The sequence below is a fragment of the Echinops telfairi genome, unplaced genomic scaffold, assembly GCF_000313985.2.
Source record: "Echinops telfairi isolate 266 unplaced genomic scaffold, ASM31398v2 ScPeMD7_3;HRSCAF=10, whole genome shotgun sequence".
In the NCBI taxonomy this organism is placed as follows: Eukaryota; Metazoa; Chordata; class Mammalia; order Afrosoricida; family Tenrecidae; genus Echinops; species Echinops telfairi.
This window is the reverse complement of record NW_022103899.1, coordinates 21,607,942-21,635,090: the sequence shown is the minus strand read 5'-3', so window position 1 is coordinate 21,635,090 and position 27,149 is coordinate 21,607,942. Positions and strand designations below refer to the sequence as shown.

At 36.6% G+C, this 27,149-nt stretch overlaps 1 protein-coding gene across 1 annotated transcript; it reads left to right on the top strand.

Moving 5' to 3' along the window:
- Positions 1-892: 892 nt before the first annotated feature.
- On the top strand, positions 893-24,867 carry STK17B (serine/threonine kinase 17b). The gene is made up of 7 exons (XM_004701506.2): positions 893-1,053; positions 8,858-9,070; positions 14,723-14,867; positions 18,512-18,638; positions 19,885-19,933; positions 21,588-21,767; positions 22,866-24,867. Exons 1-7 carry the CDS (start codon positions 932-934, stop codon positions 23,146-23,148), a joined length of 1,119 nt encoding a protein of 372 aa, XP_004701563.1. The 5' UTR covers positions 893-931; the 3' UTR covers positions 23,149-24,867.
- Positions 24,868-27,149: the final 2,282 nt, after the last annotated feature.

Genomic DNA, 27,149 nt, shown 5'->3' with positions numbered 1-27,149 from the left:
AATTTAGGAAAATGAAGAACAATACATATCAAGTAGGAAATATGAAGAGAAAAATTATAACAGAGAAGAAACAATAACCGTAGATGTTATAGGGAAGGTGTTAAAAGAATGATGTTCGTCTTTTATTAAGTAGGCATAGCAGAAGTATCCTGAAATATATAGCTTGCCATTGTTTGAGATCAGGTGAAATGAAATAGTGATTTTAATATTAAACTGAATGTATATAAATAGTGAGCAAAACTTTATGTATTGACAAATACTTATACAACAAAACTATTTTACTCTTCACATGTGGTGGACTTTGTGCTAGATTGCATCCATAGGAAAGAAACTGTTAAGCTCTATGAAAGTTTCTGAATATAGTATTGAATTGTAGTCAGTGTATGAAACAAGTTCTATTCTTTAGTCATTCACATGCCAGTAATAAAACTTAATATATGTGAATTCACCATTACAGTCTAGCTTTCAGTTCTGTTTGGCAATGTGAAATGAAATTTAAAATCAACTGTTTGTGTCATGTTTTCATGTTAAAGATGAAACTTAAAAGCTTATGTTTTAAAATAAAATTAAGTTATTTGCTTGTACTATAATTCTATGATAGTTATTTGTTTAAGAATTTGGGAGGTCTTGCAGGAGTTTTACAGTCGCTGCATTATGAAATGAAGTCAGTGACTGTTCCAGTGCTGCAGAGGGCTACTGATTTGTGGGTATGTTCTCTGCCCTATTCCTTGTGCGGAGCACACGCTTGTACTTATTTTGGGTGGTGGTGAAGGTGATTGCTTATGGCTATATTTGGAGTTGCATACAATCTAGTGCACATCCTGTCTGAGATAACTTTTTTTTTTCTTAATTACATTTAAGTTTCATGCTTTATTTTTTTCTCAAAGGTTGAAACCAGTAAGAAACGACAGGTATCTGGGAGTTCGCTAACATGTCGAGGAGAAGATTTGATTGCCGAAGTATCTCAGGCTTGCTAACTACTGTGCCACAAACTCCAATGAAACTGGATAATGTCAGTCACTTTTATACACTTACCTCTAAAGAGCTAGGAAGGTAAGAAAACTAAGGTTTACTTTCTGATTTAATTTTGACTTAGGGTTTCTGTTTTCTTTTTTTGTAATTGATACCGTAGAACTCACTTGGATCATTACTGTAACAATGATCAGAAAGAAAAGTTATCTCCTTTGCTGCTATTAGTAGCCAATCTTAACTGACTTGAAAATCAAGTCTGTGGATGTTCCAGTAAGTTCCTATAATGCATCCCACCCAGCTTCAGAGCCCCTTATAAAAAGGGGTCTTAGTTCAGGAAGTGCAAGGAAGAAATGGCCCAGCTAGGAATGAACAGTGACCTCTGCTAAGTTACACACAGTGCTGGAGTTATGAGGATTCCATTACTAACTAGTGTGTCTCGAATGCTAGATGAGGGTTTGGTTTTTTTAATTAACAGTTTTGAAATGTCCTAGTATACTGTGCTGGGTGAAACATGGACCTAGGAGATTGTCTTCTTCCTCTTTCCTGAATTAAGCAAAAATTTGATAGTGTAATGAAAAATACATGTTTCTTTATGTTAAATCCTGTACAAATACTAAAATGTTTTGTCAAAGATGAAATCTCTTTGAGGCAAAGGAGTGATCTGATGTTGAGACTTCTTACTATTTTAATATATATGATAATTATAATATGTATACCAAATTATTTAATTATATAATCAGTGTTATCTTTTAATTTAACTTTAAATTTTCGAGGTACTTTGGAGATGGCCATTAGTTTATATTTTATTTTACATTTATTTTATATTAGACTTTAATCCTGCGGGGGAAATGGTTGGGGGTATGTTACTAAGTCTGTGTTAGAAGAACAATACAATTGTATAGTTGATTTTTATCTTTTAAAATCACAATATGGAAACAAAAATTCGTTGAACACTAAAAAGCATTTCTGTTCTTGGTGGGCTTTTCTCATGGGTAAATACAAATCCTAGCTTTTTCCTTTGTTAGCTGTTGGGTTATAACTTTGGTCTTTTTGCAAAGTAAGGATGATAATATTGTTACGTTATCAGACTAGGAATTAAGTGTAAAAGCAGACTGCATGATTCTTGGTGTGTTTATTTAATTTTATGTGCAAAATGTTTGGCTCTGTTAGTGGTAAGGTAAAATTCAGAAGTGGATGGTGATGATGTTTGCCTAGTGGTGATGTTGTATATTTTACCATGTTTTTTTTTAAGTCTCTTGCGAAGATGAAGAGATACAGATTGTGTGTGTGTGTCTTAACCTTTTAGAAATTTCTTAACCTTTTAAAAAATTTGTTTTACATATATTCTTTCCTTTTGCATTGTAACAGGAAAGGTTAAGTGTTTTCTGTTTCAGTTGTTTGGATCTCACATTAAATAATCGTGGGATATTTGCATTGCAAGGACTTCAGTGGCGAGGGGTCTTCTAATTTAATTTTTTAAAGCAGTGCAACAATCTTTTCTGTAATTTCCCCGAGAAGCCGTTGTTGAGCCTTAATATGAATGCTTTAGTGTTGGAGACTTTACTACCTCAGCTAACATCAGGATTCTGTTTTGGTATAACAGCCCTGTTTTCTATTTTGCTAACATCTACCCAGTTGTCCTGGTTCTCTTTCTGTACTGCATATAATGTCATCCATACAGAAACACCTGATATTCCTTATGGCTAAGCAGCCCCAGTGTTCTGGACTATTCATTGTATGGCCTAATTTCCAGATAGCCCTCTTTGATATTCTTCTGACCCACATTGTATTTTACATAGTCCCTTTTAAAATGGCAGACTTACATTGGTTACACTATTGTCAACATAACTACAATACAACATACAATGAAACTATTAATTCAGTTGAAGGTAGTCTCCTTTAGGAGTTTCTTTTATTCTTGTCCAGTAGTGTTATATGGCACCATATAGTATATGAATAAAAACGGTCTGACCTGGAAGCCATCTATGTCTTTGATGTGGATCCAAAGTTATGTAGTCTACTCGAGTGCATGATACCCTTTCCTTTAAGATAAGAAGGTGGATTAAATCATCGGCAGGCCTTGAACCGTGTAAAGGGTTTTTTGTCTTTGATTTTAGCTTTTTATAGTTCCTTTTTTGTGTGAATATGTTTAACACACTAAACGAAATCTGAGGCCCTTGAGTCGGTTCTGCCTCAGAGTCACCCTGTAAGACAAAGTGGAACTGCTTCGTAGGGTTGCCGAGACCGTGCAGCTTTATAGCAGCAGATCGCCTCCTCTTTCCCCAGTGGAGGGAGCGCTGGTGGTTTTGAGCCAGCACTGAGCCCGTTGTGCTACGAGGGCATGCATTTATGAAATTATCTTTGCAAAATAACTACCATAATGGGTAGCTAGGCAGTGTGTCCTTGGGTAGTACCAACTGTTAAATGTGCTCTACTGCAGCTGAAAGGTTGGATATTTGAGTACACCCGGAGTCACTTGGTCAGGAAGGCCTGGTGAGATGATACTGAAAAATCAGCCACTGGTAACGCTGTGGAGTCCAGTTTCTACTGTAACAGTTGTGGGGTCTGTGTGAATCCCGATCAACTTAATGGCAGCGATTCACTGATGAAAAAGAAAGAACTTTTCTTTGAGTGTTTTGGGAAAAATATCGAAGAGAACAATATTAAAAACTCTAAATTGTTTATAAACAGGTGAGGTACATTATAAATAACAATCATAAATTTGAATTGGTGTATGTATTTGTCTGGGTACTCTGGAGAAACAAATCCACAGCAACTCATGTATAAGAGACTTTTATGTAAAGAAAATGTGCATCACGAAAACAATGCTCCCCAAGCCCACAAGTCCAACATTAACCCATTTACCCAACACCAGTCCACAAAGTCCCCCACCTCACAAAACAGAGGCAATGCTGCTGACTGCAGGAGGTAAGCTGAGTCAGTGATTAAATAAGCATCTCAGCACTAGCAGGGGTCTCCACACGGCTGCTCCAGCACCCAGGGCTGCATCGGGATAGGTCCATGTAGCTTCTCCTTGGGGATGTCTTGTAGGAAGTCAATCTTGCAAGCTGAAGCAGGGAACTGCTAAGTCAGCTGCACCCGGTGCAACCATCACAAAGCAAGAGACCCGAGAACTAGAAAGGTGAGGCTCACCACCCATTTATCCCTCTGCCTTCCAATTAGCCCCACATGTGATTATCGGCCAGGTTGGCACAATTAGTTAATTGTGTACTTTCTAACATTTTATAGCAAAATAATTATTATGGAATCTGATTCAAACACATTCAGATTGCTAGTATCTCATCTAATAACTTCATGAAACACATTTTTCTTTTCATTGCTGTGGGCTAATAAGTCACATGGTAAATATTGATATGCTTAATTAGTAAACCTTGATGAATGAGAAAGCATGGCCTTTTATCTGTCAAGAAGATGATTACGATGGCTTTCAATATTGTTATGAATTTTAATATTCTACAGTTTTGTGGCTAGGGAGACCCGGGTTATATAGTGGTAATACATTAAGCTGCTACTGCCCTCAAGGCCAGCAGTTCTAAACCATCGCCTGTCCTGCAAGAGACAGATGAGGCTTTGTACTGTCACAGAGTTACAGCCTTGGAAACCCCCGGGGGCAGTTATGCTCTGCCCTGCAGGGTCGCTGAGAGTCAGCATTGACTCGATGGCACTGAGTCTGGAGCGCTAGGGTATTGTGGAATATAGATTAGGGTCATAGTCTCGTTTCTTCTGAGCCCTGCGTGTGTTCAAGTATACAGACACACTCATAATTCTAGCATGTGGTGAGCGCTACAAAGTTATCATTCTAAATCAAGCTTTTAAAAATTAATTTGAAGACAACGTTTGAGAATTTATACCAGTGAACTCAGATAACATAAACAAAAGTTGGGCGTTCACTTCTGTCTGTCTCAAACAACTCGCACTGTCCTGTTTTAGCTATTGGGTAAGTCTCTTCCCCTCCCCCAGCGGAGGCAAGGTTTCGTGGGGCTGCTTGTGGTTTGAAGGGTGAGGCCGATTCAGAAATAAACGTCAGCTTCCTTTGTGGCTTACCCTCCCCCTCCTTTCACATTTTATTGTGCATTCTAGAATGCAGAACAGTAACTGCTAGAGCTTTGTACCCCTGGGAAATATAGTCAGCCTTTTTAGGGCATGGACTAAATATTGCCATTAAAAGATTTTAAGTTTCCTTGAATTTTTAAAATTAAATTTGGCATATGAATATACATAATTAAAGATTTTATATTTTTGATGCTTTTAAGCCACAACTCCCAAAATCCAAAAACCAAACTATGCCAACTCATAATGACCCTATGGGACAGAGCAGAGCTGCCCCTGTGGGTTTCTGAGACTGTAACTCTTTAAGGGAGTAAAAGCCTCATCTTTTTTCATTGGAGTGGCTGGTGGTTTCAAACTGCAGACCTTGTGGTGAGCAGCCCAACATATAACCACCAGGCGACCAGGGCTCTTAAAATAGGCAGAAAAAAGAACCACCTAATTTTTCTAAATCAGCTGATAATTAAAGTTTTTCCCTTATTTAACAACATATTTGTGAATATGCTTGTGTATATATATTCTTTTAGAATCTCAAATTAGCTTTAAAATTTGAAAATGCATTAAGGATAGTATAAAATAACATAAAAATATAGTAGGCGCAACCCCTGTATACCCTCAACAGATATTTGCATTCATTCAACAGATCCTACACTGTGCTAATACAGTGTAGATTTTTACAGTCGCTGTAGTAATTAGAGAGGACCTCTGGTGACATAGTGGGCTGTGCGTTAGCTGCTGTAAACTACCAGATCAGCGGTTCAAACCCACGGGTCTCTGCGGGAGAAAGGTCGTCTACTCCCATAAATATTTAAAGATATGGAAAACCCACAGGGGCAGTTTGCTCTGTCCTGTGGTGCTATCATGAGTTAAGATCAACTCCATGGCAGTGAGTAGTAATAGTAGTAAAGTCATGAGAACACACACGGTCCATGGCCTCGTGGAGTTTTTTCACTCGGAGGTGAGCATTAGCGAATAATTACCCTTGTCTTTTTAGTCACCTTTGGCCCTGATTAATGAGTACAGTCATACTTGTGTATGAAAGCCTCTTGAGAATACCTGAAAAATTACATAAAAAAGTATTAATTTGGGCTCTTTATTTTTATAAGAATTCTGGTTGAGCTACAAGATGTTAACAGAAATAAATTGTCACAATTGGTACTATTATAAATTATTTTTTTCACATACTTTTATTACTATTTATTTCCTGAATTTTTACAAAGTAGATTTCTTTCTGAAGCTCAAATTTTCATGTCTGTTTTAGACTAGTTTTTGCTTCTAAATCTGTATAAGAATTGGCAGAAGGGAGCTACACTTCTTAAAAATAATGGTTTTGAAGGGAGGAATTGTTTTGTAGTGGTTAGAACAGAAAGCTAAGAATCCACATTCCACAGTTTAATTCTTGGCACTCTAATTCCATGTATGACCTTTCTTGAGTTATTTATTCTTATTCTCAGTTTATTCACTATAGCATTTGTAAAAATAGATCCTTTTAATAGAAAGGAATATAGGTTATTGTGTGCTCATTAAAATGTATCAATTTGTAGTCTTTTGCATATAGTCAATAATATCTTATAATTGAATTAACTATGCTCCAATCTTAATTTTACAGTGCTTTCTAATATTTTTTACAGTATATTTACTTACTTTATGTATATTTTGAAAACTGTAGATGAATCAATTTATACCTGGGCTTTAAAAAAAAGCCTGCTTTCTTTTTCAGCTGTTTCCATTGTTTTTCACTGAAACCAATTTTGAAAAAACTTAGAAATAAAGAGCAGGACTTGGACATCCTGGCCCTTAGAAATAGCGAGTAGAATGCAGACAAGCAATTTATTTTGCTAATTTGTATTCTTTCCACCCATGTGAATGCCAACTGTCTTAAAATTATATTCTTGATATGCTGGGATGGAAATATATTCATATAGAAATTGTTAGCGCTCTTAGAAGAGTCTGTTTAACCTGGTTTGGTAGTGCTGGAAACTGCGGAGTAATTTGAGCCTTGGGATAAGGTCGTTCATGAATGTGCTTAAAGATCTGAAAATTTTGTGGAATTATATGTACAACTTCCTGTTTAAGATATGTGTACATTTTTTCAGGGGGAGGCAATCAGTAATTATTAGTTTCTCAAAATATTCTAGCCAAAAGTAGCTTTAAGTCTTGGAGAAATCAGATTTTGGGAAATTGTAGACTTGGAATTTATAAATTTCGCAGTAAAAAGAGTAACTATGCATATAAAAAATTGGCCGAGTTGATGAATCGCCTACTGAAGAGCCTTAAGACATACTTAATCCTGTAACATAACCTTAGCATGTATGTTTGTTATCCTTGATAAGCATTTGTTTTATGTTGACTGTCATGTGTCTTTGAATACTCTGCATAAAACACACATATACCCTGATGTCTATTACAGAATTCATAGACTTCTGAGCAGTGCCAAGAAGTATATGACCAAATGACTTAAGAAATTTTGATAGAAAGTTTCAGAGCTCAATAAAAATGGAATTGGAAGATAAAGTCATTATGTTAATAAACATAAATAGGTCATACTCATTTCTATATTCTTTTTAATTTGGGGGAAGAGTATTTTGATAAGGGAGTTAATGTAACACCATATAAAAATCATGGTCTTTGGAAATAGGATAAGTCAAAATGTACTGTTACACAACCATCTCAAAACTCAGAAACCTTTATTAAGTGAACCTATTGTTTCTCAACATAGCCTCGATCTAGATCTATATACTTCTCAAAGTGGTATTTCCATATCCCAAACTCTGTTCCCAAATAATTCAGTGCTCTTCATAAAACAGCAGTTTTGACCTACTTGAAGGATTCAAATAATGTTCTTTTTAAATGTTTTGAATTTTGTAAGCAAAACAACATTTTAAGGGGTACTGTCAAGGTTGTAAGTGGATGGGACGAGGGTTCCCATTGACATTCTCAAAAGACAACCTTCTTATCCTGGAAGAATGAAATGAGCAGATACATTATCATGATTGAAAAAAGGCCTTTGGTATAACTTTTCCTCAGCAATGTAATTTTCTATTTTCTTAATTTCTCCATAATAAGCCTCTATGACCCACCTTTCCCTTTGCCCCAGTCCTCTGAGAAAAATGTATGAAGATGATTCCTCTAGAATCCAAGAGAGCTGGTGCCATAGCCTTCTGAGCTGATTGATCTGCATTGACTTTAACTGGTCCAGCAGCTCCCCTAGGAAGCTGCCATTTTAATTGGACCTCTCTATCTTTTATTTTTTATTTCATCTGGAGAGACTTAAGACAAATGCAGTACTGTGAGAACTTACCAGCAGCCATCTACTTAATAATCACAGAGACATGTTTAAACCTGTGTTGTAGGGAATAAACTCAGGCAGCTATGAACTGGAACCCTAGTGTCAATACTTGATGACTTACTCACATAGACAAGTTTAAATCTTGACTTGGAAATTACATACCCTCTCTGTAGTTTGCAAAGCAAATAGAATAGCATATATGTACATCATTGTTTTTATTTTCAAATGCAATACTTTATATGAAGAGTATGACGGGGTATAGGTAAGTAAATAATACCTACTTTCACCTCTTCCCTCTGCCCCTGTACACGTGCACAATTATAATGTACTTATTAAAAATAATGTACTCTCTTGCTGGTTTGTTTTTGATAATGTACTCTTAATAGCGAGGAACAAATATTCTGTATCATACTTTTTTATTTATATTATTTATGTGACACTAGTATAATTTCTTTCAAAATATTTTCAGTACATGATTCTGTTTCTCTATAGAAAAGCTAAAATTGTTTTTTCTTCTTTTTCCCTCAGAGGAAAATTTGCTGTGGTTAGACAATGTATATCAAAATCTACTGGCCAAGAATATGCTGCAAAATTTCTCAAAAAGAGAAGAAGAGGACAGGATTGTCGAGCAGAGATTCTGCATGAGATTGCTGTACTCGAATTGGCCAAGTCTTGTCCCCGAGTGATTACGCTTCATGAAGTCTATGAAAATGCAAGTGAAATCATTTTGATATTGGAATAGTAAGTATGCATTTCTGCAACTTTAATTATATTTATGGTACCTGTTTTAATTGATAGGAAAAGCATTTTTGAAGCATCAAGGATAAAAATAATAAAATTATTATAAGAGCATATACAAATTGTTGTTGATCCACAATTTATTAGAAAATATTCCCCAAAGCTAAATGTACAACCTCATTTTAATTAAATAGTACAAAATAAATTAATGGTGTGTAACATTTGGGGAAAGTGGAGTCTACTTTTATTTTACTAATGGCACAGAAAATTGGTTAAATATTTTAACCAAATAGTGACTCTGCAACAGAATGAAGCACCACCTGGTCCCGCACCATTCTTACAACGAGTATGTTTGAGCCCGTGGTTGCAAGGACTGTCAGTCTGACTTGTTGAGTACATCCATTTCCTAGAACACAGAGGCATCGTTTTAAGGCATGTTTTTAGCATTCTCAAGATAAATCAATTACTGAAAAAGGCAGAATATTGCCAGTATGATTTCATCTTCCATACGTTTTGTGATTCTTCATCTGACCTTTAACAAGTTATTTGCGTGGTATATGCTTGTTTTAATTATAAAAAAACAATAGTTAATATTTTTTTAAAAGAGAATATCGAACACTTTCCAAAAATGCTTCTTTTGGGAGTTCCTTTAAGCAGCAACAAAAAGCGTATCGAACAAATGTGGACTATATTCACACTCTGAAATTGACTCAGATATCCTACCCAGCAAATGAGTTCAAAGCTGGCACAGCTGTGACTGATTCCTGTGCAGTGTGGCGGAAAAATGTAACAGGCACTGAGCAAATGTCTGGCTTGAAACAAACCAAAGCCACTGTTGATGAGTTGGTTCTGACTCATAGCAACCCTATATAGAGTTTCTGAGGCTGTAATTCTGTATGGGAACAGAAAGCCTCTTTTTTTTCCTGCAGAGCTGCTGGTGGGTTGGTGGAACTGCTGCTGACCTTGCAGTTAGCAGCACAAGATGCAACCAACTGTGCAATTTCTTGTCAAAGCAGCTGGAACTAAAATGCATTGCTGGGTGTTTGGTTTCCTTTTTCTCGTTTGCAGTGGCATAGTTGTCCATGAAAGACAGAAACTTGGTTGGCTAGGTGGCAAAATCTTTATATGGAGAAAATAAAGTGGTGGAATTTTCCCTGTAATAACAATTCCCTAGTTGGTCCCCTTCTCACTCACTGTATCTACTCATTTTTCTCCCTTGAATCTATTTATTTATTTATTTTAAAATCATTTTATTGGGGGCTCATACGATTCTTATCACAATCCATACATACATCAATTGTATAAAGCACATTTGTACATTCATTACCCTCATAATTCTCACAACATTTGCTCTCCATGACGACGCTTCTTTTTTAAAAAATCTATTCTGCCACTCTGGCTTTTTTAATTTTATTTAGCATATTTGTACATTCATTGCCCTCATCATTCTCAAAACATTTGTTCTCCACTTAAGCCCCTGGCATCAGCTCATTTTCCCCACTCCCTGCTCCCCCCTCCCTTGATAATTTATAAATTATTATTTTGTCATATCTTGCCCTGTCCGACGTCTCCCTTCACCCACTTTTCTGTTGTCTGTCCCCCAGGGAGGAGGGCACATGTAGATCCTTGTCATCAGTTCCCTCTTTCCAACCCACTCTCCCTCTACCCTTCCAGTATCACCACTCACAGTACTGGTCCTGAAGGGATCATTGGCCCTGGATTCCCTGTACTTGTGCAAAATGTCAGAAAGAGTATCCAAATGATGCCCTTCACCTTGATTTCCCAATTGGCCTTTTGCCACTATTTGAAAGTAATCTGTAGGTATCATGATATTTTTCCATTGCATCATGAAACATTTCTTTCTAATATAATCTAAAAGTTTTAACAGTAATTCCGTAAGAATATCAGGTATACAGTGTTTACATGTCTTTGATTATCCCCAAATATCTTATTCCTGTTTTGTTTTATTTTTTTTTTCCACTTTTAACATACTGTGTTAGTCTGGGTGAAACAGAGAAATAAATTAATAGATACTCATATGTGTATAAGAAAGATCTTTATATACAAGAGCAATTGAATATTGAGAAAACATCCCAGCCCAATCCAGATCAAGTCCATAAGTCCGATATTAGCCCATATTTATGATACCAGTCTGCAAATTCCTCTTCAGATTCACACATCACATGCAATGATGCCAAATTCAGGAAGATCACAGGCCAGTGGGTGGAAAGTCTTTTGGATCCAGTGGCAGTAGAAGCATCTCAGCACTGGCAGAGGTCTTCACATGGCTCCTTCATCTCAGGGCTTTAGTGTAGCTCCATGTGTCTTCTCAACAGGAATGCCTTGCAGGGAGTGTGAGTGTGTCCCGCCTCCAGGGAGGAGGGGAAGCTATTCCAATTGCCATGCAAAATGTCCAATATTCTAATCTGATTGTTTCCTTGTAATTAGATTCAGGTGGGGGTGTTTTTTGCCCATTTTTGAAACATTTATTGGCATATTGTTCACATCATATGATTCAGTTGTTCAATCACATCAAGAAGACTTGTATAATCAATTCTAGAACATTTTCTTTATCTTGTACTCATCATTATTAGCTCCCTATTTCCCTCCAATATCCCCTGCCCTAAGGAACTAACTATAGATTTGTCTATCCTGGATTTCATATACAGAAAAAGTTAAAACATCAACAGTAAAAACTAACAATGATAACAAAGTAATGTCATTACTATTTCATGTTTAAATTGTCGCAAATTTAGCCAGTGGTACCCTTTCAGACTACTTCCTGGGTCCTTTGGAAATGATCTTGATGGTCTTTAAGGGTTTCCTCGATTTGTGACCCTGATTGCCAGGCTTGCCTTCTAGTTCCCCTGTGTCAGTCAGCTGTCATAGAAGTTCTGGCTCCTTGCAGTGGAAAGGGGCATTTAGAAACACACATCTGAGGCCAGCTTCTAGGCCTTTTCTGAGAATAACATTAGGAAATACTAACTTTACAAATCAGGAGTTCATGCTGATAACCCCAACTCAAATATGACAACTCAAGGCTTTTTATCACTTCTCTTTATTCCGTATTTAAATCTGTTTTCCCAGAGTAAATCCCAAATCTTCAATACTAGCAATGTATTTACTCATTTTCTCTACCTTACAATTACCTATAGTGCACAGGATACAAAATAGTTTCATCAGGATAATACTAATACTACAATAAGCAACACATAATTTATTAAAGTTCAACATGTCACAACTGCTTTTTTTTTTTGCCCTTAGAATGTAGGCCACTAAGGATGTAAATTCAGTTACATAGTTAGGTACATTTATTTATATTTGTATTTAATATTAGGATATGATTTTTTAAATCATAAAATATGACTCAAAACACAACAAATACATTAAAGTGTTTACTTATATACTCATTACAAAAAGTTACATTATTGTTAACCTTTTAGGCTTAGTGGTGGGGATAATTAAGGGAAAAAATTTCCTTATTCTTAGAAATCCTTCATGATGTAATAGAAAAGTATCATAATATCTACAGCTTACTTTCACGTGGTTCAATAAGTGTCACATAAGGTAAACAACTAGTGAATCAAGGTGAAGGGCAGGGCATATGGGTGTTAATGGTACTGTTCTTTCAGTTTCTCTGTAGCTTTGAAAATTTGCAGAAACTTATGCTTTGAGGGAATCATTAAAAGCTAAATGTTATACACACACACACACAAAGGGAAGGGGTGAGGATGTCATGGTCAGGCTGTGCTGTGGAGCTCCCACCTCCCCCAGGAGACCTGAAAAAGGGTGAGGAGAAAACACCTGTTGTGCCCACACAGGGGCCCCTGGGCATTCTGTGTAGGAACTATTTATAGAGGTCAATTCACTTCCTCTTTAGATTAAAGTGAGTAAATAGAATGTAGATTTCCAATATATCTTTCTATATTGTAGTTTTGGACTTCTGACCACAAGGTTGGTGGTTCAAATCCATCAGCAGCTCTGCAGGAGAAAGACGAGGCTGTTCCTGTAAAGATTTACAAAACCTCTTGTGAAGCCCGGGAAACCCTATACAGGGTTGCTGTGAGTCTGAACTGACTCGAAGGCAGTGGGATTGGATCAGTTTTTTATATCCTAGTATGGAGTTGACAATTATAGATTTAATATTGAACTATATTCTTCATACTGAGATTTTAATTGTAGTATGCTGCAACAGATATTAAAGTTAATTTACTGATTTTCCAGGGAGCTGAGAATCGGGGGTAGAAATGAAATATCTGATCAGAGCTCTCACTGTATTCCGTTCGCTACTTTCCTACTGAGTTTTCTCTGGAATATAAACCCCAAGTGGACAGCAGAAAATCCCAGTGTCCTCTACCTGGCATGCTGTGCAGATGGTTAGATTACTGATTGTGTGCACTGTGATATGTCAGCCCTTGTGACTGCCATTTGGGGACTCAAATTTGGGACTACCATTGATTTTTTTCTTTTTCTCATGACTCCTAATATATATGGCATGCAATGTCCCAAACTACTGAGTCTCAATCACAGCTGTTTTAAAGAATGATGGCTTCAGCCAGCCTTTGTTTATTCATCAAACACGTGTGTGCACATACCGACATGCCAGAAAATGTTCTTAAGGCTCAGGATACATCAGTGAACCAGACAAACACAAATAAGTGTTTTCTATAGGAGTATTTAATTTTATCACCCCCAAATTTGCTTTACTTAACAATTCCGAACCTACCTTATAAAATGTGGTAAGTAACTAGGTTGATTTTTTTCATTTTAGGATTACTGACACAATTTATCTTATTCATATTTAACTCCTCCCACCACCCCCCAAAATATTCAGTGATAACTTCATTTTACAGAAGGGGAAAACCCAAATAATGTGACTACATTACAATGCTGGGAGACAGCCGAGTTAAGACTTAACTCTGTTCAGATCATTTGTTTCCAAATTTAGGATTTTTTACTATGCCTTTATCAGTATCCTTTAGGTTTTTAAGACTTTGAAATAAAAGAGACGAGTTGGGTTCTGACCATGGGTGTTGTGTGTGAAGCAGTAGTACTCATACAATGTAGTGGGTCAAGGAAGGAGACTCCTTATGCAGATTCATATTCTGGCGCCACCTACTATATCTCACCTCGCCCTGTTTACTGTCTGACTTTGTGCCAATGCTTAACCTCTTTGTCCTTACGTTCCTTATCTGTAAAAAGGGCAATGACAACCACATGGCTGTCAGGTGAGTCAGTGTAGATGCTATTCACACACAAAGGGGCTTTAAAAAAATTCCATTATCAAAAACAATTCCATTATCTTCTAATCCCATTTTCCCCAAAACTTTTCAAAGCCTTATGAGTGTCCATGTATGCACATGCACGCATAGAGCAGAGTTGAGCTCACAGCGTTGTTACTGCTTTTAATGCAGCATTGCAGTAGACTGGAGTTATTGAGTTATAGCAATTCACTTTTATTTATTGAATATTCCATTACAAGTACCTAGAATCTAAGATATTTATGCCCTATGTTTACTTCCTTAAAGATCCCTCCTCTTTCTCCCACTTTCTTGCCCTTTCAGGAATAGACTGTTTGTCTTTTATCAGGTATACAGTACTTAAAAGTTGTCACTTTGTGATTTTTCAAGTTTTTTTTGTTTGAATTTATTTTAGTGCTGCAGGTGGGGAAATTTTCAACCTGTGTTTACCTGAACTGGCTGAAATGGTCTCTGAAAATGATATTATCAGACTCATTAAGCAAATACTTGAAGGAGTCTATTATCTACACCAGAATAACATTGTACACCTTGATTTAAAGGTAATGTGGCATGTGATGTAAGTAATGTATGACATCTGTGTTTCTCCTGTTTCTGGTGTGTGCAGTTTCAAGCTGGTATTGATAGGCAGCAGCAGTCTGCTCATGGTCATCTACCTGTTAGCTACACGGCCTTAGTTTTGTATTGTCAAAGAGAAGACTGCATGCATAAATAGCTCCATTTAATCACTTGGCTCTTTAAAAAGCATCATTTCTTTATTGACTAATCAGATCGTCATTCCACTTCCTATCCTTTCTTATAGCCACATCCTGTACCTTCTTGTCTTATTAAACTGCCTCCCTGTGAAGTACTCAATTCGAATCTCCCTTGTGGAAAATGACCTCCTACTAGTCCTCATGCCTTGTTCCCATTACTCTCATTCACCTCTCCCTTGAGGCTTTCAATTGTAGACTCCTCCTTTTCCCACCAGAGCAGTTAGGCCATTTGTCCGGGCCTCTTAAACACTGAAGTCTCTCATGCTATTACCCTTTCTCCTTATTCTTCCCCCACAGTCACCCAGGGATCTTCAAATCTCATCAGTCTAATTGCCCCTTATTCCTTTGGACATCAGACCCTTCTTTCTCTCTCTCTTTTAAAAATATTTGTTTCAATTAATCATTTTACTGGGGGGCTCTTACAAATCTTGTAACAATCCGTCATTCAGTAGTATTAAGCACATTTGTACATATGCTGCCATCAACATTTCCAAAACAATTTCATTCTACTTGAGCCGTTGGTATCAGCTCCTCTTTTTTTCTCCTCCCTCCACCATCCTCCCTCTCTCATGAATCCTTTTTATACAATCTACCTGCATGATCCTGTGGCTTCCACTATTTTTATAGTGATGGCTTTCAAATCTCTATCTGTATTCATGGCCTCTCTCCTGAATTCTTCCAGGGCATTTCTACCAACTGCAGATTAAAAAATCATTTGGACATCCTATAGAAACTATAAAATTTATGTCTCAAATTAGACATACAATCTCTCCCTCTTTGGCTTCCACATTTTCTAAAAGAAAAGACAAAAATCAAAAAAACACCTGTTCTGTGTTGGGCTGACAGAGAAAAAAGTATTTACTATCTAGCATTGCTGCCAGTTCTCTTACTGATAGGATGCTAGAAGAGAAGCAATTTGGTCAATAGGATAATCATGTTCTCACCACCTTTCAGTTGGATTTGTTTCACACGAAAGACGAATCAAGTATATTGCACAGTATCACATCCATTTGCAATCTGGGGGAACATATAAACCTGGCTTTACATATCTGCAACCCATGGTTGAGAACAACAGAGCTAATTACATGCTCCTATTGCCTTCTAATGGTCTCTGACCTGACAGTAAATAAGCATGGACTGTTCTCAACGTGGGGGAGACTCCTGTGGGGGAGTGGGGTGGGGGTGGTAGAGGGAGGGGTGGTCTTCTCTGGGGTATGGTAGAAGCAGGATGCTTTGTAATAGGCCTTGGGTTTGCACTGCTAAAGCAAAGTCCATGTTCTGGAAGTCAGTGGAGGAAGCCTGCCATGCACCTTAGAAACAATCTGACGGTACTCATCTAGAACCATCCCACTGATGGAACCATTTTCTGATTCTGGAAATATATGCGTTTTTGTGCCTCTGCCTCCTTCCCTGCGATTCCTTAGAGCGTCTTTCCAGCCAGCATCGTGCTTTTTATCCTGTAAGACTCAACATTAAGTATCATCTCTACTGAAACGTTTTCTTGCTGTTGGACTTTTTTAAAAAAGCATTTTCTTGGGGGCTCATACAACTCTTATCACAATCCATCCATCCATTGTGTCAAGCACATTTGTACATTTGTTGCCATCATCATTTTCGAACCATTTTCTTTCCACTTGAGCCCTTGATATCAGCTTCTGATTTTTTCCCCTCCCTTCCAACTCTTGGATTATCTTATGGGCAGTATTCAGTAATCTTTTCATTATTACTGAATATTTACCTACTTGTCTTTCTACTCAATAAAAAAAGATGTGTGTATATATGTACAGTATATACTCAAGTATAAGCTGACCCGAATGTCAGCCAAGGCACCTAATTTTACCACAAAAACTGCATTAAAAATGTGCTGAAAAACTCAGCTTATACACGAGTATATATGGTATGTATATTTGGTCTTGATCATCATTGGATGCACAGTTATTCCTAAGTAGTTGTTTGGTGAATGTTTGCCTAGTAACCTAATGACATACAAGGGGGAACCCCCAAAAAGACATTTTGTTCCCCCTCACCCCAAAGCTATGTATTTAATTTTTCTTTTACAAAACAACCTTGGTTACTCTAAAAGAACTCTCCATTATACTGAATACAGTTGTAAAATCTGAGATTCCATTCTTGGAAACCTTTTTCAAACTCATCTGTTTGAATGGCTGACAGCACCCCCCTTGTTTTTTTCCTTCACCTCTTCACCATCATCAAATCAATGTCCTTTCCTGTACCTCTTCATTTGCAGAAACAAAAAGAAGTCGCACTGAGTAAGGTCAGGTGAATAAGGTGCATGGGGCAAGAGAGGCATGCTATTTTTTGCCCAAAACTGGTGCACTGGGATGGCTGCGTGAGCGGGTGCATTGTCATGGTGGCAAAACCAGTCCCCCATCTGCCACAAATCAGGCCTTTTCTGTCACACGTTGTTATGCAATCTTTTTGGAACCTCTAAATAGAAAGCTTGATTAACAGTCTGACCTGGTGGAACAAATTCCAAATGCTCTATCCCCCTCACATCAAAAAAAACAAATGAGCATCATCTAGTTCTTTGATTTCACTTGACGAGCTTTTTGGGGACAAGGTAACAATGGTGCCTTCCTATGGTTTGAATGATGTTTGTTTTCGGGGTCATAAGAATAGCACCATGTCTCATCACCAGTAATGACCTTGGGGAAAAAAAGTGTGGGTTGTGTCAGAGCTGTTCTTTCAAAGCACAGCATGTTTCCACTTGATGCTCTTTTTCCTGGTCAGTCAGAACCCAAGTCACAAATATCACAGCAACTCATCTTATTTCCAAATCTTCCATTCTAATTCGCTGAACTAACCTTCAAAATCGTCCAGATGACTTCTCTATCTTGTCAATGGTCCGTCATTGGTCTTTGAGCACAAAGGCACAAATTCTGTTGACATTTTCGTCTGTTTGGAAAGTTGATGGATGTTCAGAACGAGGTTTGTCACCAATCAACATTTCACCTTTTTTGAAATGAGAAAATCACTCATACACTTACGTTTTATAACACTGTTCTTGTAAGCTGTGTTCAGTATCACAACAGTTTCTGCAGCATTTTTCCCAAGCAGGAAACACAATTTCACAGCTGCATACTATTCTATTAAATTGGCCATCACAAAAAAAAAAAAAACAAGGTTGAAGTGAAACTGCTTTTATGAGAAAATTCACTGTGACCAGAAAGAACCTCCCCAGGTGACACCACTGGGTGCACTAACTCAGAGAGAGTTGCTTGATTCTCCCTTAGAGGGAAAAATGACTTACTACTATTGCTGTGCCCAGTGGAGCTTTTTTTCCCATTTTGGGGGGGGATTCCCCCTGGTATGTCATAGTTAAACAGTAGGTTCCATGTAATTTATTACTGATATAAGACTAGTATTCTTTTACTCTATATTACTTATCTTGTTTGCTGTGCTTTATTTAGCCACAGAATATCTTACTGAGCAGTGTATACCCTCTTGGAGACATAAAAATTGTGGACTTTGGAATGTCTAGGAAAATAGGGAATGCATGTGAGCTTCGGGAAATCATGGGGACTCCAGAATACTTAGGTGAGAATTTTCTTGTACTTTCTACACCACTTTTCACATTAACTAAGTAAATTATAATTTGATAACACTGTTTTAGAGCATGTACATGTAGGGTGCATTTAGTTCAGATTGAATGTACTAAAATTTGGTTTTGATACCTGTAAATAGTTGATGGTGAATGTAGTTCATAGAACGTTGAATACATAAGTATAAGAGTTTAATTTCTTGTAGCTGTTTTTAAACAGAGGGGAAAATACTGGTAAAAGGAGTTTAAGAAGCTAGAAAATGAGAAAATGAAGTAGGAAACGGAAGCTGAAAGACTCCAGTGACCCATTATTGCCTTTGAAGCTTGGCTGTTACACAGACCTAATTTCTACTTCTGTTTGGCTCCAAATCCCACGCTGCTTAGAGTACAGATATTTTCTGTATGGCAGAAATTGTTAGCAATACTTCATGCTATTTAATAGTTCACAATGTGAACAATGTATGTGGTATAATGGGAGGCTGACAATATATGATATGACACGAAGGCTTTAACTACCAAAACTGTTAGACGTTAGAAAACACGTTATCTCTAGGGAAGTTAGAAGACCATATTGTGAAACAAAAACATTATAATTTGACCATAAATTATAGTTCACTTTCCTAATTTGAAATGTGTAATAATGTTTTGAAAGTACAGATAGCTTATTCTTCACTTTTTAATTTGGGCAGATGAAATATTGGGGAATTGATGTTTTAGGAAGTGTTTGATTATTATTTGATAGTTTGGAGGGTTGTATTTAATCTGCTTGAAAGCCTACAGCATTTCCAGAAAGCATAATTTACCCATCTTGTAATTATAAACATAAATGATCTGACTGCATTGAAAAAAAAGAAAAGCAACTTTAAAACAATCTAATAAAATAATACAAACTAATTAATAATATATAGTATAGTAAATAGATTAATAGATGTAAACTTTTAGAAGCCGCTAATATTTTGTTTTTCCATAATTATTTTTTTCTGGGATAATCTTAAGTGTGCTTTTAGAAATAAAACTATTATATGTGCCTGTTTCTCAAGCATTTTTATGCTTTTAAACCATTTGGTCATACAATAGCCTTATTATTACCTATGTGTGAAGGTTTAATTACAGGATAATAAATGCTGTGCTGAATTTCTACTGCTTTAATGGCACTTGGCTTTCCAAATTTGAATCCAATTATAATTTCATACAGTGTTCATGGCTTCAAATATGTAAGTTTAGTTTTGTTTTCTCTTTTAGCTCCAGAAATCCTGAACTATGATCCCATTACCACAGCAACAGATATGTGGTAAGGTTTTGTTAGTTACCTAAATTCCTTTATTAAAGTGGGCTAATAGATATGTGGCCCTTGACTAGTACAGCTTAAGTGGTTGAAGGCCCATAGGCATTTTGGAAGAAAGGCTTGACTTACCTACTCTTGATAAATTCACCATTGAAAACGCCCGGGGAACAGAGTTCTACTTTGACACAATGGGGTTTCCATGAATTGCTATCATGCTATTGACAAATGGGTGGAGGAATATTCCTGGGCTCTTTGATTCAAAATTTAAATAATAAAGCCTTTCTTTAAAGGTTTTTCTTATGTATCATTATTATGCCACAGTAAGACATTTTCCTGTACATTCTTTTTTTTAAACACTTTTATTAGTATATAATTTACAAACTATGTAGATTTCAGTAGTTCAGTCTTGCAAGAAGAGCCATACCACCTTGACTCTGAACTAAAGGTACAAAAAATTTAAAAATCATTTCCAACAAGGAAGACTCAGTCTAATAGAAGAACAAAATAATCAGTACAATGCAGGATGTTGTCTTATTATTAAATGCCATTGAATCTATTTTAATGCTTGAGTATGCTCCGATAAAAGTTAAGAAGTTAGGTTCTATGACATGGGAGACATCTGATTTAGGTCTAGAAGAAATTTTAGAAAGGTATATGCTAAGCTTAAAAACGAGGCCATCCATATAAAAGCTTTGTATAATAATGAGGGCAGCTCTCTGGATGCTTCTGAGGGTGTCTGTGGCTACCACATAGCCACCGAGCCAGAATTGACATTAGAAGTTGAATTGAGAAAACCAGATAGAGCAAGTGGAAGAGTTTAGACTGATTCTCTGTGTTCTATGAAACTATTGATGGGTTCTCCTTGTAAAAGGTTCTGTGGGTAAATAAATGGGTGAGACATTGTGCTGTATTGTCTTTTTTTCTGGCCCCTGAGCACCAGATTTCTCATTAATATATGGCTCTGAAAAGTTCTATAGCAGCAGTTCTCAACCTGTGGGTCGCAACCCCTTTGGGGGTCGGATGACCCTTTCACAGGGGTCACCTGATTCATAACCGTAGCAAAATTACAGTTATGAAATAGCAACGAAAATAATTTTATGGTTGGGGGGTCACCACAACATGAGGGTCGCAGCATTAGGAAGGTTGAGATCCACTGTTCTATAGTAAAGAAATGTGCCTGCCTAACTTTGCGTTTTTCCTCATTGGCAAACCCTGGAGTTGATATGAGTCAGAATTGACTTGACTGGAACTGCTTGGGTTTTGGTTTATTTGCCTTTTTTAAAAGGCCCAGAAAACCCATTTACATTCACAGGTCGTTGCTGTACCCTTCGACACTACTGGGCAGTGCTGTTCTCTGAGCAACTGTGTCCTCACAGCTGGTGTCAGTGTGAAGGGCAAATTGTACCTATCATGATGGATGTTTAATGTATTATATTTTAAATAATTGTATCACACACATTCCATTTTTCTGGAAGGCAAAATTTGAGGTCACACAGCTATTTTAATTTTAATAAAATAAGAACTTTTAATGGAAATCTAAATCTGTGATTTAATTGTACAAGTCTTGAGGACAGGAATATATAGAGTATTGATTAAATTTTGTATGAATATTTTAGGATGAACACAGTTTCTAACTTGCTTATCTTCCATTGTTTTTCAGGAACATTGGTATAATAGCATATATGCTATTAACACATACATCCCCATTTGTGGGAGAAGATAACCAAGAAACATATCTCAATATTTCTCAAGTAAATGTGGATTATTCAGAAGAAACATTTTCATCAGTTTCACAGCTGGCCACGGACTTTATCCAGAGCCTTTTAGTAAAAAACCCAGAGTAAGTAACAACATCAATTTACTTAAATACTGTTATAAGAAAGCTTATTAACAAGGATTAACTCTAACATAAAGTAGTAGTATACTCTAAAGTTTGCAGTTGACTGGAGAAATGGTATTAAATAGTTCATTAAATAGTAAATGTGTAACTTCAAACAGAAAAATATGTAGCCGGCGATTTTGGAGTAAAGAGGAAAGTTGGGCTGTTTTCCTCTTGTGTATTCAAAAGCCCAAACTAACCCCACTGCTATTGAGTCCATTCTGACTCCTAGCGGCCCTGTCAGACAGAGGCAGAACCTGCCCCTGTGGGTTTCTAAGACTTTTCAAGTCTCTGCGAGAGTAGAAAGCCTCACCTTTCTCCCAAGGAGTTGATTTCAAATTGCTGACCTTGTAGTTATCAGTTATCAATAAAAACATTTTATTATTGTTCATTGCTGTATTACTTATAATGTCAAAATTCTGGAAGCATTAAGGCTGTTGAAATAAGTTATGGCTTACACAAATGGAAGCATACTAATCTAGGTGTAATTGACTATTAATTTCCTCTTCTGATGTGGGAAGCTGTTTGAGCTATGTGGATGAAGAAAGCAAATTTCAGGAAATAATATGATATGTATGTAAACTGTTGTGAATGTACATATGTGCATACACATAGGAATTTTCTGGAAGTGGGCATGGGAAATGTGAGAATGGAGAAAGATATTTTACTTTTTGTCTTCATGAGACATAGCATGGTATAATATGTAAGCACGCAGTCAAGGTTCCATTCAACCTCACTAGTAGTATAGCTGATGAGCTCTCGGGAAGGATACTAGCCTCTTGATATTAATAATCAAGAGAATAATAAACACCCATTTCTTAAGTTTCTTGTGATTAATATATTAGATAATATATGTGAAGCATATATAGAACAGAATGTAAGTAAATAGTTAATAAATGTTAACTGTTACTCCCTTTTGTACTGTGTGGGTTTTATATAATATATGTGGTTTCATGATGAGTGAAATATCTGCTGTTTGTCTTCTGACAAACTGCCAACATTTTAAAATTGATATTTAATTTTCAACCTTCCCTTGCTTTCTCTTCCCGCTCCCCAAAGTCAAAGACCAACAGCAGAAATCTGCCTTTCTCATTCTTGGCTACAGCAGTGGGACTTTGGAGACTTGTTTCACCCTGAAGAAACTTCCAGTTCCTCTCAGATTCAGGATCAGACAGTAAGGGCTTCTGAAGACAAGACCCCTAAGGCCCCCTGTAATGGCACTTGTGGGGATCGAGAAGACAAAGAGAACATCCCGGACGATAGCAGCATGGTGTCCAAAAGATTTCGATTTGATGACTCATTGCCCAACCCCCATGAACTGGTTTCTGATGTGCTCTGTTAGCACCTTCCCCTTGACTCATGTAGATAGAATATGGAACTTGAAGTCCCCTCCAGTGTGTGATAGTGTGTAGTTTCACATATGGCATGTTTATATTGTAAATGCGTTTTTGCATAGAAGGACTTAGGGAAATGCTTTTATATTCAATTACTGGTTTCAAACATAATTTCATTTTCTATCTTGAACTAGCAACTCTACAGAGAAGAAATTATTTAAATATATGACAAAAAATAAAATTGCACATGTGACATGTTTATGAAAGAATTTAAGTTCAGATGAATTTATGAAAAAAATTTTTTTTTACATATCGGGGAAAAAAAGTGGTTTGAGTTCTATAATAGTTGATATAAACTGAATAAAATGAAGACATTGTAATTTAACCATTTCACTCCCTAAAGTGAGTCCTATTGCCATGCCCCTCCATGGATGTAATTTGTTTAGGAAAATAGCATCAAGTTTAGTAAGTCAAAATACACTTGATATTCAAGAAACAACTTAAAGCAGAAAGTGTTTTTAAAATCTCAAGTATTTTGAAACTACATAAAATTTCTATTATACAAGGTCTGCTACATGAAAGAGGCCCTGGAATTAGAACAGAGAAAGTGTTAAAAACCTGGCCAGGTCAGAGGATGGAAAGGGTAGCATGTTCTCAATTTCAAACCCCAATGTCTTTTCCCCACTCTCAGCATACTTTGGATCTCATTAGTTATGGAAGGTGACAAATAGACTTTCCAAATTCCAAATGACTTTTAGAGAGGGAAACTTTGGCAAAGCTAAATGTACTCTACTTTCAGTCATCCATGCATTTTTATTAATTGAATATTAATGTCAATATTATTGTTATTATTAAACGAACATGTTGACAGACTTAGCATTCCGAATTTTTATGTCCTCAAAGTTTTAGAATATAAACTAGTCAGAACTTTAGAAGTGTGCATAAACAATACCACACAGCACCAGGAGGGCTGCAAACAGGGTTGATCAGCAGCAGCAAGGCTGGTGTGATTATTCAGCATGGAGACATCAAGCTGTTCTAGAACCCTTGGGTAAAATTCCCAGTGAGTACTGAGCACATTAGCAGAAGGCCATTTTCAGAGTAGCCTGTAAATATGGTCTTTTACTCAGGCCAATTCAAAAGAGCAGAGACTTTGATCAGTGGTTCAGTGCTGATGGGTGGGCAATTTACCCTTGGGGAATCTTTGATGTATTTCTACCTGGTGACTATCACAGAGCCGGTTAAATCCTATCAAGATCATTGTGGCCTCATAACCATGTACTGTATCAAAAACTATTTTGATTTAAAAATACCTTCATCTTCCCATAGATTACTTTAAAACCTTTAACTTTTTGAAATTTTGATTAAACCTCAAATTCTTTAAACAGAAGGAAAAAAATAAATAAACTGAACTTTTATTAGCCATCAAGTAAATTTATCTGGCCAAATGGTAAATATCTTTAATATTTTTTAGTATATTACTTTTATGTGTGTGCATAAGTGTGTATATATGTATAGATTTATGTAAATTTGTATAGTAGATTCAATATAGTCTTTAAACATTTTTCTCATAGAGATTCTTTGCTCTATTATGTTGTGCTAAACTCAGGTGCCAAAGAACACTCTCGTTATCACATGTAAATATGCACTTAAAGCTTTAAGAAGCAGTTTTTTTTGTCCAATAAACTAGCCATTGCAGAAGCAATTTAAGGCACTTATATTTTAAACTGTTGTTTCTAAGTTGTCAATTGTCCACTTACTTGCCTTCAGTATTAAGCTTAGACCATGTCAGTCATTGGAACATGAGACAATGGCCATGTTCCAAGAGATCACACTGCACTGTGAGAATCCTGGGGAATGCTCACACTCACACTGACATCAGAAGAGAGCTTCACTTGGATGTTACACCATTTCTTTAAGAAATGCTGTATCAGCTTTATTTTTCTCTGCAGAATCAAAAAACAATTTACATGTTTCTCCCCTATAAATGATTGAATGTGCACTCTGTAAATTTTTATACCGTTTTTTTATTTAATCATTTTATTGGGGCTCATACAATTCATCACAATACATACATAGATCAATTGTGTAAAGCACACCTATGCATTTGTTGCCCTCATCATTCCCAAAATTCTGTACCGTTTTTTTTTTTTTTTTACATAAGGTTTTATAGAAAAAAAAAAACACTGGTATCTAGTGTTGCACAAAGGTTACACAGCCTGGTTTTTTCCTAAAGTTGAAATGTGAAAATAAATTCAACCATCCTTTAAGGAGAATTTATTTACAAATAAATCACTTCCTTTATATTTTTTTCTCTCAAGGTTGGAAACAATAAAAGGTATACCTAGAGAGCCCCTCTTAACTTAATATTTGTCAAGAATGTTTAAACTTAGCTGCAGGTTAATGTTAAATTGTGGGAATTTTATAAAGTTTAATTTGATTTTTTTATTAGATCCCTGGATAGAATTAGAACACCGATAATGCATAGGTGATCATTGTAATTGCCATTTTAAATTTGTCCCCCACTGTGCAGTTTTAACCTAACTTTACTTAAGCAGTAAACTTACAATGCCACTTCAGAGAGAGAAGCAGCCCCTGTTCTGCAGTCCGTGACAAGCCGATTAAGGCACTGCGTCAGAATCAAAACCAGCACACTGCTTCCTTTACCAAGAAGGTCTTGTCGTGGAGAAGGTCAGCTGAGCCGGTGCGGTTCCTTGGGGGCTAATTTCCACGCTGGCACGTGCTGCTGCTTGCATTTTGGACTGGCTGCCCGGGCCGGCCGTAGTTTGAATAGCCTGGCTCTAAACTGCACTCATAAATGTTGATGCTGATATAACTGTTTACATTTCTTCTGTTTACTTTTGAGTTGCCGCTTGATACCTTAGGAGCATGTACTTTAATTTCAAAATTATAGTAAAATTAAGTTATTCTATTTACATTTTCAGAGAGTATTATCAATGGGTAATTTTTCAGATGTATTTTAAAGAACTGTTGACTTCCCTTTTAAACTTGACACAAATTACATCTGTCCTGCCATCTTAACTTTGATTAAATAATCATGTTGCTTTAGGGCGTATAGTAAGACATTATTATGACTATACCAGTAAAAAAACTGTTTGTCAACTTACTCTTTTGGTTGAAAAGTAAAAAGCACTTTTTTTTACATTTGTGGCTGTCTTTTGTGAATGTGTTTACAAATTTGCCTTTCTTCAAAGCTTTTTGGAGGTTCTAGCCTTTGACCTAGATCATCTTTAATCTCTCTTTCCAGTAGAAATATATGTATTCGATCCTGTCCAGTTGAAAAAGATCTTTAAAGATGTATTCTACATTAGCTATATTACCTGGGAACAATAGATACTGGTAGAAAATGTTGATGAATGACAGTGTGTGTCTTATATTGTCCACAGATGCATACAGGTATTCTTCAAGAGCCTTGAAATCGTGTCATGCAATAAGGTACATGATAAAATGAGAAAATCACCATATGATGTGTGCAGAATTGAGTAATAATTATAGATAGAAGAAAGGAATATGTGTTAGAAATGTGTAAAGAGTGTTTAAACATTTCTTTTAGCATGGGAAGCCCTAGAACATGATTACAGGTGAAGAAGAGAAAGGCCATATGCGGGCAGCAATTGAAGGGCAGGAAAGTGTATGATGATTGGAGAATACAAAAGAGAAAGATGAGATCACAAGTGTAGACAGTGGGATCTGCCGTGGCTAGCACAAGGAAGAATCCTCTCCAAGGAGGAAGCAAGGTGGATGGCAGAGGTGTGAAGGATGGGGCTGAGCAGCTTCTCTGTTTTCTGCATTCTTAGCGTTTTCAATGATTTTTACAAATGTGTGGGGAATATACACAACAAAATATAAATCAATAATTTCTACGTGTCCCACTTAGTGACACTGAATGCATTCGTCCAGTTGTGCAACCCTTCTCACCCTTCCCGAGCTTTCTTCCTGTTAGCAAATTCACTGGCCCCTAAGGCTTCCTTCCATCTTTCTAGTTGCT